General features: G+C 48.0%; 1 protein-coding gene across 4 annotated transcripts in view; it reads left to right on the forward strand.

Annotated features, from left to right (window-relative positions):
• Positions 1 to 16,642, forward strand: part of SAAL1 (serum amyloid A like 1) — a 67,287-nt gene that overhangs the window by 6,685 nt on the left and 43,960 nt on the right. The window contains exons 1-2 of one of the 4 annotated variants that reach the window (XM_033928808.1): positions 5,001 to 5,111; positions 9,169 to 9,311. In XM_033928808.1, coding sequence (XP_033784699.1) covers positions 9,189 to 9,311 — 123 coding nt within the window. In that variant the 5' untranslated portion in view covers positions 5,001 to 5,111; positions 9,169 to 9,188. Of the gene's footprint in view, positions 1 to 5,000; positions 5,137 to 9,168; positions 9,312 to 16,642 lie in introns of those variants that run through there. The other 3 variants (XM_033928809.1, XM_033928811.1, XM_033928812.1) reach the window with 3 other exon arrangements.

Raw genomic sequence — 16,642 nt, forward strand, 5'->3', positions numbered from 1 at the left:
GCCATCAAGGTAGTTGATTTCAAGGTTAGGGAAAGGTGGGTGTAGGATAACATGACCATTTATTTTTTTCATCAAAAGGGGACATCTATTAATTGTCAGTCCCACCCCCAATCCCACCCTAGCCCCACCCCCAACCCCGCCCTAGCCCCACCCCCAATTCTGCCCCCAATTTCTTCCATTCATTTTTCATGTACACATATCTTATTAATTCATAATGGTAACCATAAAATTTTAAAAAAACTACAAAGCACATTATATGCAGAGAAAATGTTAATTATCATTTATATTTGGGGGGTTTTCAAAGATGTCAAGGCAAATGACTTTCAAATATGCAATGTCACCTCAGTAACTAAAGAAAAATAGACAAATATAGACAGCATATATAAATTCTCAAAACTGACACGTTTTGATCACTAAATTAAAAATAAAATTATTTTTCCTACCTTTATTGTCTTGTGATTTCATGAGTCTCTGGTTGCATTCCCTTCTGTCTGTGTATCCTTTCTTTTGTTTCTTTCTTTCTGCACTCAGGCCCAACAATTGTCCCTTTCTATTCCCTCCCTCCTTCCTTTCCATGTCCTTAGTGCCCCCAGAGCCTCCTTCCTATGTCCTTAGTGCCCCCGGTGCCTCCATCCTGTGTCATTAGTGCCCCCAGTGCCTCCGTCCTGTGTCCTTAGTGCCCCTTCCTATGTCTTTAGTGTCCCCAGTGCCTCCTTCCCATGTCTTTAGTGCCCCCAGTGCCTCCTTCCCAAGTCCTTAGTGCCCCTTCCCATGTCTTTAGTGCTCCCAGTGCCTCCTTCCCAAGTCCTTAGTGCCCCTTCCCATGTCTTTAGTGTCCCCAGTGCCTCCTTCCCTTGTCTTTAGTGCCCCCAGTGCCTCTTTCCTATGTTCCTCTCACTGCCTTCCACACTTTGTCCCATCCCCACCCCCCAAGCCAGCCTGCCTGCCTGTCTACCTCCCTCCCTCCCTGGCCAAAGCCAGGCTGCCTGCTTGTCTACCTCTCTCCCTCCCTCCCTGGCCAAAGCCTGCCTGCTTGCCTGCCTACCTATCTCCTTCCCTCCCTGCCGCAAAAAAAAAAAAAAAAGCCTCCCCATCTTTCCTCCTGTCTGCTGCTCTTACTGCCCTGCCCTGCTAAACCCGACAGGAAGTCTTCTTTCCGACGTCAATTCTGACGTCGGAGAGGACGTTCTGTCGGGTTTAGCAGCTATAGCGGCAGGGCAGTAAGAGCAGCAGACAGGGGGAAAGATGGGAAGGCTTTTTTTTTTGCGGCAGGGAGGGACAGGAAGTGATCGCTGTCTCGTTGTCCCCGAGCAGAGCTTCGGGATGCTGTCCCTGAAAACGGGACATTTCGGCGTCCCGAAGCTGTTTGTGGGGACAACGGGACAGGAGGTCTGAAAACGGGACAGTACCGTTCAAAACGGGACGTATGGTCACCTTAGTGTAGGAGCATTTTTCTTTCCTAATCCATAGTAGTTCAGTCTTGGAGGCGTTCAGTTGAAGTTAGTTTGAGGTCATCCAATGTTTAATATCAGATAAGCGGTTGTGGTCTGGGTATCATGATTTACTCCTAGTAGTAGGTATAGTTGAATGTCATCAGCAAAGGAGTGGATTTTGATTTGGTATTTTTGGGCTATGTCAAGTACTGGTTTGATGTAGAGATTGAAAAGAAGAGGCAATAATAGGGCCCCCTGTGGTACTCAATATATGATTTGGTTTGGATAGATTAGTGCCAAGTAGTAGGCTTTGGGATCTTTGGCTCAGAAAGGACTGGAACCAGTGTAGTGTTATATCAAGGGCTTCCTGTTTGTCGCTGAATGTTTGTAGCTGGGTTAGTGCTGCCTTTTCCAGTATCTTAGATATTTAGGGCAGGTTTGAGACAGGCTTGAAGTTGGTTGATGTGCTTGGGTTGAGGGATTTTTTTTTCTTTAATGATCGCCTTTATGATTGCTGATTTCCAACTTTTGGGCGGTGTTTATAAAGGAGTCTTTGGCATTAGGAGATGTGATAGGCAGGGGGCTAAGATTGAGTTTGAGGGTTGGCTTGTGTCTGCAATTCCATTAAGGTCTTCGTGGGAGATGGTATCGTAGCTGGTTAGGGTTTTTGTTTTGTGGAGAGGGGGGTCGATGTAAGGTTGAGGAGTGTGTTGGATGGAGGACTCTAGGTTCGAGCGCATTTTATCAATTTTGTCTGTGAAGAAGGTAGAGAGTGTTTCACTGTCCAGGTTGGTGTTTAGTTGATCATTTCCTTGAGATGAGGTGATAAAGAATTGCATGGTCCATCCAGTCTGTCCAACAGTCACATTCATTCACAAGGCAACAAACCAGTAATTATTAATTTTACTTGCTAAATTTCAGTATAAGATGTCTTCCTCTCCTAACCCCCCACCTCCCCCCTCCTTGAGGTCTGTAAGACCTATACTCAGATGATTTGAATTTGGTCTAAAATACATATAATTGCTCCTGATCTTTCTTTCCACATATGGGATAGAGACCACAGAAGTCTGTCTGGTATCGGCTACACCACCCCACTGCTGGAGTCACCATCACAGCTAACTCTACCTCCCCCTCTCCCCCCCCCCCAGACACTGACCATAGAAGTCCGCCCAGCATTGTCTTCACTTCCCCGATGCTGGGCTTCCATTTAAACACCATTCCTGTGCATCATACATGAAGTTATAGCTTTTGATTTGTTGAGTTTTGTGTCAATACAATCCTTTTTCTATTTAGAGATCCTTTGTGTCTGTCCCACACATTTTTCAACTCCATCACTGTTTTTACATCCACCATCTCTATAGGGAGGGCATTCCAGGCATCCACAACCCTCTCTGTAAAGAAGTATTTCCTGATGTAACTCCTAAGTCTATGACACCACAAAGAAAGGAATCAATAAGTGCACAAACACAGGCAAATCACACAAACAGTATCTAGGCTTACAGAACAGGGACAGATATCTTCTTTATTTACAGACCTGGTACTGCCAGTTTTTTGTGACTTGGAAGCTTACCATAGCCATGTTTGATTCACATATTTTCTGTTTGTGTCTGCAAAAGCATTTATAAGACAGAATAATAGACTCTTGACAAAGGCAGGATTGCTGAAACACTGTCAGTGTTGAGTCTTCTTGTTTGATACAGTACTGTTCTCCAAGTACACTTTGGAATAACCCAGCACTGAGTGTTTGACATCCTTTGCGTCACAACTTCCCCTTTTATGGATTTGCCTTTGCCATCGTTGAGATCCATACCTGGCTCTCTTTTTGAGCGGTTGTATCCTGATGCATGCCAATGTTTCATAACATTAACAGACTCTTGTGTGTGCAACATACAGTACATGTCATCTATTCAAGTGTATACTTATGAAGGGAATTTTAAAAAATAAAGTAAAATTCTGGAATCTCTTGTGGCACATCCAGAATCTCTTTGCGGAAAACAGTTTGAGAGACACTGCTCTAGTGTTTTAAGCTGTTTGTTCCCCCTTCCTGAAAGTGGTATTGGCAGATGACTTTGGGCTCCCTGACAGCTTGTGGAAATATACATATTGATTTTTTTTTAAATGTATATTTTGAAATACTTTCTGGTGGTTCGAGTGCCTCCGCCTTTGTGGGAGGCTGGCCCGTGAAAATTTACATTAGAAGATCTTGTTTGTATAGGGTCCGAACTAACAGAGCTATTAGAATCTGAACTTGGGTCCTCACCTCCGGATCCACTGGATGATTGCGCATACGAAATTTTCTTGGGGTGTCTAAGGCATTTATTTCGGTCCATCCAAGGGTACACGAACCCTCGGATATAATCTCCTTCATCGCGTTTAAATTTGCCTATTTTAGTCTTTCTGATGTCAGTTCTAAATTCCTCCATTTGTTTTTTCAGGGAATCTATCTTGGTGGTAAAATCATCTGGTGGTTCTACACTCTGGATAGCTACAACTTTGTTTTGAAATACTAACATGCAGATGTGCCAGTACATAAAATGCATATGTTGCTGTTAATATTTTAAAAACGTTAAACTTGTAAAATGGGTCCTTCCATCAATTGTAGCTAGTGTATACATCTATTGGCAGATCTTTTTCTAAAACACTAGTAGAAACTGACATGTCCTGACATGGATTTATCAAATCCTATTTCTACGTTTAGTCTAAAATGGGGCTTCACGGGTCTCAAATGTTAGTTGTACTGTTGTTGAAAGAGTGCAATTTAAAGCAACCATTCATCTTTATAACTGGATATGGTTCTGTTTATTTCGGGTGCTTCCACTAAACCAGTATATCTCAAACTGTGTGCCTCCTGAGATTTCAGGTGTGCCGCGGTACATTGGGGAGGAGGAGATGCGCCGATGCCAGCTGACTGCCTACAAGATGTGCTTCCCGTGGACAGAGACACATCCTGTAGGCAATCAGTGGGTGCCAGCACCTATCCTTCTCTCTGGCCTTCTTCCCTTCTGGCACCCCCCACTGGCATCTCGGGGCCAGACTGGAGGGCCTTCACACACATGGGGACATCAGCGCACTTCCTGGTGCCAGGAGCCACAGCCACTACCTTTAGTGTGCCGCAGATCGAGAAAGTTTGCACTAAACCATGGTACATTTTGCATTTACAGTGAGACTACTGCTGGGGGTCATGCCTCTTTGCACCCAGAACGAGTACGGGCAGGAGAAAGGGAGTACCGCACTTGCCCGACAAGGACTAGTTCCGGGAGATTCTTAGGGGAGGCTGTGGGAGAGGGCGTGGCAGGTGGTGATTGGGTGATAGATTTTGATCAGGCAAGGAGGTCTTGATCTGTTTTGAAAGGAGATCGTCTACCTACACTACTACTGCAGGGGAGCTCACGCTTGTGCCCCGGCACCGACGTCACATGCAGACAAGGGGTGGTACCACTGCATAACAAACCGACTAGCAACCAGGACTAGGAAGATTAGTTCCGCGCGAAGGTGGGCGGGGGACAATTTGAAGAAGGACACCGCTTATAGGAGGAAGTTGAAAGGGCAAAAAAAAAAACAAAATCCCAGCGTGAGCCGCAGCGCCGCGTGCGATTACGGGAGGGAGGAGAGGCCAAAACTCCGAGGAGCAGAGGAACCGCGAGCACCCCCCAAAAAAAAAAGATTGCCGGGGGTAATGTAAGCCGGAGGAGAGCTGAAAGAGGTTGCATAGGGAAGCTGCGGGAGGAGAAACAAAGTCCCAGTGAAAAAAAACAGGGCTAGAAGGGCCTGAAGTCCGTGGTGCTGGGGGGTCTGGGTAACATTTATTAGTCGTTCATCGTTTAGCACCGCCACACTTTGAAGAACTTGTAGTTTGCCCAGAACTTTCCCATGGAAACCAATATACAGTGCATTGGAAATAGTATTTAAAATTTGATAATGTCGCTTATAATACGTCTAAGCGAGGTACACAAGGCTTTCTTTTTGCAGTTGTTTTCTCTGGTGACTGTGCGTGCAGAATTAGGAGAATTATCCCTCTGCGATCCTTTTCTTAGCATGCTGCACAGTTCACGAGGGCTTGGATTGGTCCAGCTCTCCTCTCAGCAGTGGCTCAGTGTGATGGAGGCTGCAATTTGCCTTGAACATCTTTTTGGATGGCAGTGTTGGCCAGATACTTTTTTTCTTTTCAATAATCCCGCCCAATTATCTTGAAAAAGCAGCCCCCAAACAGCCCAGTGGAGACTGCCCCAACTTTGTTGCATGGGCTGAGAACTTTTCAGCAGAACACACATATTTTCAGAGGTGTACTGTACCTTTCCCAAAACAAACAGAAAACATCCAAGACCTTCTCCCCCCCCCCTCCCAAGGAGGGAAACAGCTGCTAGAACAGAGTGGGCACTTTTGCATTTACAAGCTCATTTTGAAAGAGAAACTGCACATGCATAACAAAAATCTCGAACACTTTGTACTTGCCTTAACTAGGGTAAAGGCTCTATTTATTTGCGAATCAAATCTGATGTATGTGCCCTCTCCTCTTTCTGAGCCCTGGAATGTCTTTTTTTCCCCTCCATGCTTAAATCTAGCCATCTTGTGGGGAGAGGGGGAGAAGCAATTTTATCTCCTAGGGTTTAGCTGGGAAATTTTTCTCCTTATGCCAAAGAACTACTGAACAACAAACTTCAAGTAGAGAAGAATGTGTGAGAGAGAGAAGTAACCAAGAGAAATGTATGGGATACACACAAAGCTATGCTCTGATTATGATTGGCTGTGGGGAGAGGGTAGGCAAGGGCCATCATTGGTGGAATACTGAACACAAGGTCTGCACTAAGTGCTGATCTGCTGAACGCCAAGCTGACTTGAGAATACTGTGCCATGATCCAACCCAAATTACAGCCCAAAAATCTAAAACCAGCTCAAAAAGACACAGCCCGCAGCTACTTAAAATTTCCCACAACCAGTATTCCAAAGCAGTCCAACTGGATGAGAAAACCATGGACCTGGAAACTATGATGGAGGGAGACAAACCAATCTCTGGCCCAGCCTCCAAATTCCCTAGTTGCTGATGCAACATTTGGTGGGCAAAATATTGGTATGGTTCTGGCCCACCCCATTCATGTTTCAAGTTTTATTAAATTTCATATACCACTTATTTGAAGCCTAAGCGGTTTCTATACAGATATTACAAAAATATAAAATAGGGGAGATACACAAGAATAATTAAAAACCATGGACAGACATACTTGACACAAAAGGGAAAAATGATAAGATGATACATCATATTAAAATAAATTCCACTGCTTGTGTCTTTTTTGTGTGTGTGGCAGCTGCTTGTGTTTTGCAGCTGAAAGCACAGGAAATAGGAATCCTCAGAACTACAGTATTTTCTGTGCAGCATCAGGGTTCAGACTTGTATCATTCATTCAATTTTCTATACTGTTCTCTCCAAAGAGCTCAGAACAGTTTACATGATTTTATTTAGGTACTTGAACATGTCTGTCCTAGTGGACTCACAATCTATCTAATGTACCTGGGGCAATGGAGGGATTAGGTGACTTGCCCAGGGTCACAAGGAGCAGTGTGGGTTTGTACCTTCAACTGCAGGGTGGTGAGGCTGTAGCTTTAATCACTGTGCCACACTCTCCCCAACTTTGATTAGGGTCAGCTATATCACTAGGTGAACTAGATGTCTGCCTACAGTGGCAGAATGGAAGTCGGTGGTATGTGTGGGAGCCTTCCTCCTGCCACCCCCACCTCTTCCTATGCCAGCCCTGGGTTAAAGATGTATAAAGCTGTGCATACTTTAATTACAGGCTCACGCTGAGTTGCTGCTGTGTCCCATGCCCCTCTGAGGCAGACTCTCTGTTAAAAGGGAGCAGGACAGGGCAGCACAGGTCTTTGCTTACAGGGCCCATGGAGCACTCAGTTTTCTTTAACTTGGGGCTAGCATGAGAGGGAGAGGAGTAGGGTGTAGTGCTGCCCAATTTGAATATATTCACCAATTCACTCCGGTGAATTGATTAGTTTCCCCCCAAAATTCGGCCTTGCTGATTCAGTTAACAGCTCCCCCCCCACCCCCCGTGAGGCCTGACATACCTCCAGGGTATATAAAGCAGCAGTGGCAGTGGTAGACAGCTAGCATATGCAGCCTCTGAATAGGCTTGTTCATGGCCTGCCCCGCCAGGGTTTCCCAGTGACATGGCAGAGGGAAGCCCTGGCGGGGCAGGCTGCAACAAGCCGATTCAGAGTGTGGCACAGTGGTTAAAGCTACACCGGGGCAGGGGGCGTGTCAGTCGGGAAGTGCTGCACAGTGGAATGGGAGGGATGGAAAGCTGCCACACAGGAACATAGGAGGGAAAATCGAATTGAATCAAATCAAAAACTTTTTCCCTGAATCAGGTAGCACTATTAGGGAGTAGGTGAGGGTAGGGGTCAACAGTGACCTGAAAGCATGGAGAGAAGAAGCTGGGCAACTGGGGGAGAGGCTAGATGGGCAGATGCTGGCAATCTGGGAGTGTAGGAAATGGAAGGGGATATATTGACCTTGAAAGGGGGGGGGGGGTCTTGAGCTGCTCTGGGGAGGGGGAAGGGCATGCATTTGAAAGTTTGCATAGGGTGTTCAGTACCCTTTGGCAGGCCTCATCTGTGATTGGGTTGTTTCTTGCATTCAAATGGAGGTGATTGTGCCTATCAGCTGCTAGGAGTTCTGCTTTCTGTCTCATTTTTTTGGTGTGTGGTAGCAGGAGTTCAGCTCATGGGGGACTGTAATTGGCCCTGATCACTTTTTTTTTTCTGGCTTCTCAGACATTAGATAAGCCTGCAGTTTTTTTTTTTTCTTTCAGGTTGAATTTGCTCATGACCATTAGTTCATTTCCAGGAATAGTTTTCTGGACCACAATTTGTTGTCATTAGCTTTGGTTTGCAAGCTTTCTGAGAAGGAAAAGAATATGTGCTACTGTCTTTTAAAACTGAAATCTGATTAATTATGAAAGAACTGACCTGTGACACACATGCCCTGAGTGTTTTTTTAGGTCAGGGATGATATTTGTGGTATAAAAATACTCAATTTTATGCTAAAAAGGGGTAATGATGCAAGATTTAAAGTATTGTGAGACAAAAGGCAGGAATAGAACCAAACTGGAAGAAAACAAGGAAAGAAACTGACAAATTCATATTTTTAAAACTTAGGCATGTATTTTTAACACGGCATGTAAAATCATTTTTAGGATTTGTTTTCATATTTAGTATTTTACATTAGTTTGTATAATACAGCACTTTTGTTTATTTTTAGGTCCCTGATTGATTTGAATTATAAATTAATATGAGATGTATAAGAAAGCATATCTGTCTCTTTGGAGAGAGAAAGAGATAATGGTTATTGAGGATGGGCCCTTTGACCTTTATCTGCCATCATGCTTCTATTTGTTAGTAGTAAGTTGAGATGAATTAAGAAACTGATGTGTAACCTGAGAGCCAACCCATAAATCCTAAGAGTGGGCTTTATTAAACCACTTTGCTGTTTGTGCCTTGCATTAAAGGCAGTATAACAAGAAAGTAATAATAAACCATAATTCTGTTTTTTAAGTACCGGTATTTTTCTATCCCTAATAATAAAATACAGTCTGATCCAGAAATAGCTTAATGTCAGTTGTGTAGTCTATTTTTTTTCTTACATAGTTATCTGCATTTTGTTTTCTTGTGCTTCATGGAGTAAACCCTTTTTTATTTTTATTTTTTTATGGAAATCAAAATTGTGCAGAGGAGCCAGATTCTTAAGAGATGGACCGCAACCCATCGCCGCCAACGAGTGATGATGAAGAGGAGGGGCCTGTGGGTGATGCCATCGGGGACACGGTCTATAGTAAACATTGGGTGTTCAGCACTTTAACGAAGTTGATTGAGGTATGGGAAAAGGGAGCAGGGATTAAGCTCATGGAGATTCCTACCCTCAGCCTGGATCCAGCACATGCCGTTTTTCTTGGTTCAGATGAGCTGAGTCCAGCAGACTTTTCCTTTAATTATGTAACCCCTTTGTTTGTCCGGATGCTGGCAAGAGGCACACAAAATAATTTCTTGGTTTGGGGATTAGGACAGAAACCAACTCCTAGCTGGCAGGCCGCAGCAAGCTTGCACCAGACCTCCAGTTTCACTGTGAAATAAAGCAGACCACACCAAGGTTGAACGGTTAACTCCACTTTACTTTTTTTTCCCAAACAGGAAGAGGCACACTCTTGAATGGTGAATAGTGTCTCTAAAGATATAGTCAACTATATACAGCTTTTCAGTTCCTTAACTCTAACAATATGTAGCTCCTAAGTTCAAATCCTGAGTGTACTGGTGAGTTGGTTGGGACTGATCCCAAAGTCTCATTCTTCCAAGTTGGTGAGCTCTGACCAAAAGACCAATATACCACAACTAGGGCCCAGACGCACTAAAGCCAGTGACGATCGCATTTGCAGACCTGATGCAGAAAAACAACTCACCATGTGGTTTTTTGCACGATTGCTCATTCTTCGATCTGATTGTGCAAATAAGCTAATTAATATTGCAATGCCATGTGATTGATGCTCTATCATGGCTTCCCGATGCACAAAAAATGTAATCACTTTTAGCTATCCAAAAAAAGCGACTGGTCAAAGCAAGTTGCTTACCATAGTTTAGCTCTTTCTTTTTTTTTTAATGAGCACGGATACTGTGCATATTACAGATGCACAATATCTGCCCCTTTAAAAAAGAAAAAAAGCACCCCCCCACCACCAATGATGACCCTTCCCAATATCTCCCCCTGACACACCGGGTAACCCCCCTCCCCATAGCAGCAAAAACAGCAGGAGGGATACCCACTCCCTCCTGCTACCGAAGGCCCACTCCTGCGCCAGGTGCCCCCTACCCTCCCCCCCCAAAAAAAAAAAGGCAGGAGGGATGCCCACTCTCTCCTGCTACAGGATACTCTCCTGACCCTCTCCTCCCCCAAGTACCTTCTGTCGAAGTTGGAAGCAGGAGGGAACCATGGTCCCTCCAGCTTCATGGTAAGCCTTCCCTCCTTGGTGCATCATAATAATAATAACAGTTTCTTTAGCACTTTCCAGACCAGTAGAGGTTAATCTTTACGAATGGGTATATATCCAATCATGACCAGCAGGTGGAGACTGAAAACAAAACTGTGGGACAGTATATAATATACTCCCTTCTCTATTTACATCAGTTTTCTTTCAGTCTCCAGCAGGTGTTGAGTGATCTGTACCCATCTCCCTTGGTAGGGCTGTTGGAATTTGTTTAGGGGTTTCTAGTCCCTGTTTTTGGCCGGACAGAGCTTGGGCGGGCCCTGTTTGGGGGTCCGTCCGACCTCGGGGGTGTCAAACCCAGCGGGTCTCGAGCGGGGTCCCTCCCCCCACTTCCTCCACCTCCCCACATTTTTTTTAGAGGAGCCTCAGCAGTAAGCCTTGCCCCCTAAATCAAGCAAGGCATATTGCTTCGAGAGCCTGTGGAGTCTGTTCTGTAAAAAAGAAAAAATAAATAAAATCCTGAGGTAATGCCGGTCTGCAGGGTTGCTTCCCTGTCAGTTTAATGTTTTTTACTGTATTTTTTCTTCTAACCAGCACTTTGTTTCTAGCTAGGTTGCGTATGGAGCAATTGTGCCCTTCTCCGGGGGAGTGGGACACAATTAGGTCCAGCCGTGAGGCACTCGCGGCCGGACTGAAATCGGTAGTTTGGCCCGGTGAGGTGGTGGAGCTCCGTCGGCAGCGGCTGCAGGCGCCCAGAGCTTCCCGCCGATGGTGCCTCGCGAGTCGGCTGGGAGCAGTGGGGAAGCCCGGTCTTCCCCAACCGCCCACGGAGGGATTCCCCGAAGGATTCCCTCTCAGCTGATTTTTTGACAGCTGATGCCGACTTGCCTGTTTTAGCGGCTGGGACTGTTCAGCCTTCTCAGCCACTACAGGCCATGGAGGGAGCATTTTTGGCGGGAACTTCGCCATTTTCTCTGTCTGGCCCCTCCATTTTGTCTGCAACCTCAGGTGACCTTCCCCCTGTATTGCAAACACAGGGGCAGGTTTCAGCAGGGACCCCTGCTGGGGCAGGGAGTCCCTGGGGACCCCCAGGAGTTTTTTGTCCCCAATTTAATTTATTTCTTTGTGCAGACAATTGGGGGTCCCACGTGCACCTGGGGGTTTCGGGAGTGGTTTTCCTCCACGCCCCCTATGGCTTTGCCTCCCTCTTTTCATTTGGCGTCCCCTCTTCCTCCTCCCTCATCCAAGCGCCCGCGGGGGGGCTTGGATTGCGAATTGGTGGTCGGAGGAGCGTGTTGGTATGGTTGAGGACCTGGCTGCTTTGGCGGGCTTCCAGGATCCTCTAGAGGGGACGCCCGCTGGCAGCGGGGCGGCGGGTTTCCCGTCTTCCAGAGCAGATGCGTCCGTGGTGCGCTTTGTATTCAGAGGGATGAGCTTTTAGACCTGATGTAGCAGGTCTCCTTGGTGCTGCATTTTTGAAGTTGCCCCACCGGAGACCCCGCGTATGGGGGCCCCTCTGCTTCAGGGGGTTCGTCCTGTTTCCTGCTCTTTTCCTGTGCGTCAGGATTTTCGGGATTTTGTGTTGGCGCAGTGGCCTAAGGGCGCCGTTTCGTTTGGTGTGCGCCTTGGCTCATGGGTATCCCAATCTAGAAGGGGATAGGGCTACCTTAATTTCGCCAATGGGGGACGCAGTGGTCTCGGCACTTCCTAAGCGGCATACCATGCCTGTTATGGACGGTTCTGCTCTTAGGGTCTCTGAGGAGCGTACGTTAGAGACACTTCTTAAGTATAATTTTGATGTCTCTGCCTTGGGGGTCCAGGCGGCTATTTGTGTGGGGCTGGTGGCTCGCACCGTGTTTCGGTGGTCTGAGCATATCCTGGATCGTGAGTCTGATGACTGGTCCTTAGTGGATCAGGAGGTGGTGAAGTTTGAGATGACTGCCTCGTTCCTCTCGGTTGTTCTTTGTGACTTGGTGCTGCTAAGTCTGGGACTTTTGGTGGCCGCGCGCTGTACCTTGTGGCTTCGCGCTTGGTCGGCGGTTGCCGCGTCCAAAACTGAACTTCCCAAAATTTCCCTTTCGGGGGTTGTTTTTTGTTTAGAGAGGACTTAGATCCGGTGGTTCAGACTCTGACGGACTCTGAGGTGCCCCGTCTGCCTGAGGACCGTGCCCGCCCGGCGTCTCGGGTTGGCATTGCCCGGGGGCGTCTGCGGGAATTTTGCAAGTTTCGCCTGGGGCATGGGACTGCTTCTTTCCAGGCTTCCGGTTTTTCCCCGAGGTCGGTTGGCTTAGCGCATGCAGTCTTTTCAGGGGGCCTGTCGGGGGGCTGGGAGTTCCCCCCCGGTTCCCCTGCTGCCCGTCCTGCGCGATGTCTCTTTTCCGGCGCCCCCTTTGGTTCCCGTGGGTGCCCGGCTTCGCAACTTATTTCCCAAGTGGGCCAAGATCACGTCCGATCAGTGGGTCCTGGTGGTGGTGCGGGACGGTTATGTACTTGAATTTTGCCTGCTCTCTGCCGGATCATATCTAGCCTCTCCATGTCAGGTGGCATGGGAGACGCTAGCCTTTCGCCAGACCCTTCAGCGCTTGCTAGATCTCAAAGCAGTTGTCCAGTGTCCCCTCAGGAGTGCGGTATCGGCTGGTACGCCATTTCCTTTATGGGGCCCTAAAGGGAGGGGACCTTTCGGCCCATCCTTGGTTTAAACTGAGGTCAACAGGACTCTCAGATTTCCCTTTTATTCGCATGGACACACTGCAGTCTGTCCTTCTGGCGGTTCAGCCGGGGGAGTTCCTGACTTCGCTCGCTCTGGCGGAGGCCTACTTGCCTGTTTCCATTCGGGCCTCTCCTCAGCTCTTTCTTTGCTTTGCGATATTGGGTCTGCACTATCAGTTCTGTGTGCTTCCCTTGGGCCTGGCCACGACTCCCCGGACGTTCGCCAAGTTGATGGTGGTCGTCACGGCGGCATTGCAGTCAGAGGGCATTCTGGTGCACCCCTTCTGGGATAACTGGTTGTTTCGGGCGAAGTCGTTGCAGGAGAGCGCCCGAGTTTCGGCTCGGGTGGTTGAGTTTCTCCGGTCACTGGGCTGGGTGGTCAACCTTTCCAAGAGTCGGTTGGTCCCCGCTCAGCATCTGGAGTACCTTGGGGTTCTGTTCGACACCTCCTTGGGGAAGGTCTTCCTTCCAGAAGCCCGGGTAAGCAAATTGCAATCTCAGATTCGCCTTCTTTTGGCGTCCCGGTGTCCTCGGGCGCAGGATTTCCTCCAAGTCTTGGGGTCGATGGCAGCGTTCCTGGATGTTGTGAGGTGGGCGCGGGCCCACATGTGTCTCTTCAGTATGCTCTGCTCCGTAGATGGTCACCCCAGAGGCTCAGTTTGGATTTCCCTGTCCCTCTGCAAGGCTTGGCGCGCTGCAGTCTTCTTTGGTGGCTCCAGACCTCTCATCTGGTCCAGAGGATGAGTCTGGATCTATCGCAGTGGACGGTGCTTCTCACGGATGCCAGTCTCCTCGGTTGGGGGGGCTCAGTGTCTAGGTCACTCAGCTCAGGGCACCTGGTCCATGGAGGAGGCGTCCTGGTCGATCAACATGTTGGAGACCAGAGCCGTCCCTCTGGCGCTGTTAGCCTTTCGCTCCCTCTTGATGGGCAAGTCGGTCAGAGTCCGGTCTGACAATGCCACAGCGGTGGCTTATGTCAATCGTTGAGGCACCAAGAGCGCTCAGGTGGCGGAGGAGGCGGCTCGGCTCATGCTTTGGGGCGGAGTCACGCCTTCTGGACCTCTCGGCCTCTCACATGGCCGGGGTGGAGAATGTTCAGGCGAACTTCCTCAGTCACATCTTAGATCACAGAGAGTGGTGTCTCAGCCCTGTGGCTTTTCAGTTGATAATGCAGGCTTGGGGTCAGTCCCTGATGGACCTGACGGCCACGAGTGGCAATGCCGAGGTGTTCCGCTTCTTCAGTCGTCGCAGGGATGGACTGGCCGAGGGTCTGGATGTTCTGGTTCAACCATGGCCAACAGAGGGGCTGTTGTGCATGTTCCCTCCGTGGCCATTAGTGGGCAGAGTTCTTCTCCGCATTGTTCGCCATCTGGGCCTGGTGGTTCTGGTGGCTCCAGATTGGCCTCGGCATCCGTGATACGCAGATCTGGTGACACTCTGGTGGCGGATCCTCTTCCTCTGCCTCCCTTGGACGACCTTCTGACGCAGGGTCCCATTCCCATGTTCGACCCGTCTCCCTTCTGTCTTACGGCTTGGCTTTTGAAAGGGGTCGCCTTGGTAAGAAGGGGTATTCAGATAGTGTGATTTCTACACTCTTGGGGTCCTGGAGGCTTTCTACCTCTCAGGCTTCTGTGTGGATTTGGCACTTCTTTGAGGGGTGGTGCCAGGGGCGGGGAGTGGTCTCTCTTCGCGTTTCTGTGCCTAACATCCTAGAGTTCTTGCAAGATGGCCTGGATAGAGGCCTGGCTTCGGCTTCTCTCCGGGTTCAGCTTGTGGCCTTGTCAGCCTTTCGGGGGTTTGTGACGGGTCAGCGTTTGACAGCCATTCCTGATGTGATTCGCTTTTTGCGGGCGGCCAAGGTGCTCAGGCCTCCCGTGCGGTCCTCTATTCCCTCTTGGAATCTCAGTATGGTTCTCTCTATTCTGATGCACCCGCCCTTCGAACCGTTGGGCGGCTGCTCTTTGAAGGACCTTACTCTGAAGATGGTCTTTTTGGTGGACATTTCTTCCGCTAGGCGTGTTTCTGAGCTACAGGTTTTCTCTTGTAGGGCTCCCTTCTTGGAGTTTTCTAGGGAGCAGGTTGTCTTGAGGCCTGTTCCTTCCTTTTCTGCCGAAAGTAGTTTTTCCTTTTCATGTCAATCAATCTGTGGTCCTCCCGGTCTTGGGTAGTTGGGAGGGCTCTTCTGAGCATAGACAGCTGAGCAAGTTGGATGTTGGTCGGGTCCTTCGCTCTTATGTGCAACGGACCCAGGAGATCAGGAAATAAAATCATCTCTTTGTCCTTCTGACTGGTCCTCTTAGGGGGGCTGGCGCTTCTAGGGCTACTATTGCATGCTAGATCAAGGAGACTATTGCTTCCGCTTCTCTTCTGGGGCAGCAGCCCGTTCCAGAGTTTCTCAAAGCTCATTCTACTCGGGGTCAGGCGGCTTCTTGGGCTGAGTCGTCGCTCGTGCCTCCAGTGGACATTTGTAAGGCTGCGGTTTGGTCTTCCTCGTATTCCTTTGTCAGACTCTTTCGGGTAGATGTTCTGGCGCGTCAGGACGCGGTGTTCGGTGTGTGTGTTCTGGTGTCAGCCTTTCGGGGGTCCCGCCCGTGTGAGGGACTGCTTTGGTACGTCCCATTTGTAAAGATTAACCTCTACTGGTCTGGAGAGTGCTAAAGAAGGAGAAATTAGAATAGAATAGAATAGAAGAAGATGATGACGGTAGAAAAGGGCTACAGCCCATCAAGTCTGCCCACTCTGCTTACCCACCCCCTGTCTATGCCCTAATGACCCATTAGGTTCTTACCTGCTAATTTACTTTCTTTTAGCTTCTCCAGACCAGTAGAGGTCCCCACCCTGTCTGTTGTTGTTGTTGTTGGGGCTGTTTCGCGGGCAGTTTTTGTTTTTTGCTGCGGGTTCTAGTATTTTTCTAGGGCCGGGGAGAATTAAAGAACAGCGGCTGTGGCTCAGCTGGCGAGCTGTGGGGACATTTTCCTTCTGGTATTTCTCCTCTGCATTTTCCAACAGCATTTGGGTATGTTATTTGTTACTCCTGTTCGGAGTATTGTTTTCTTTCTGTTTTCCAGTTCTTAGTTCTGCTTGGCTATTCGGCAGACTGATGTAAATAGAGAAGGGAGTATATTATATACTGTCCCACAGTTTTGTTTTCAGTCTCCACCTGCTGGTCATGATTGGATATATACCCATTCGTAAAGATTAACCTCTACTGGTCTAGAGAAGCTAAAAGAAAGTAAATTAGCAGGTAAGAACCTAATTTCTCCTTATATACCGCAGGACCGTGAAGTTCTATGTGGTTTACAATGATTAGAAATGTTCCAGACTGAGTAGAATTACCATAGTTAAAATCTATTGATTAACAGTTCTAGAGATCAGTTATTGTGGGTGAGATTGTGCAAATCAGTTTCCTATGTACTTTAAGAACAGATATGTTTTTAGGTGTCTCCTAAATTCCCCATAGGTATTGGCAAGCGTAAGTAATTGTTTCAGATCATTGCCCCATAATGTTGGTGATGTCTT

Source organism: Geotrypetes seraphini, chromosome 19, assembly GCF_902459505.1.
Source record: "Geotrypetes seraphini chromosome 19, aGeoSer1.1, whole genome shotgun sequence".
Taxonomy (NCBI): domain Eukaryota; kingdom Metazoa; phylum Chordata; class Amphibia; order Gymnophiona; family Dermophiidae; genus Geotrypetes; species Geotrypetes seraphini.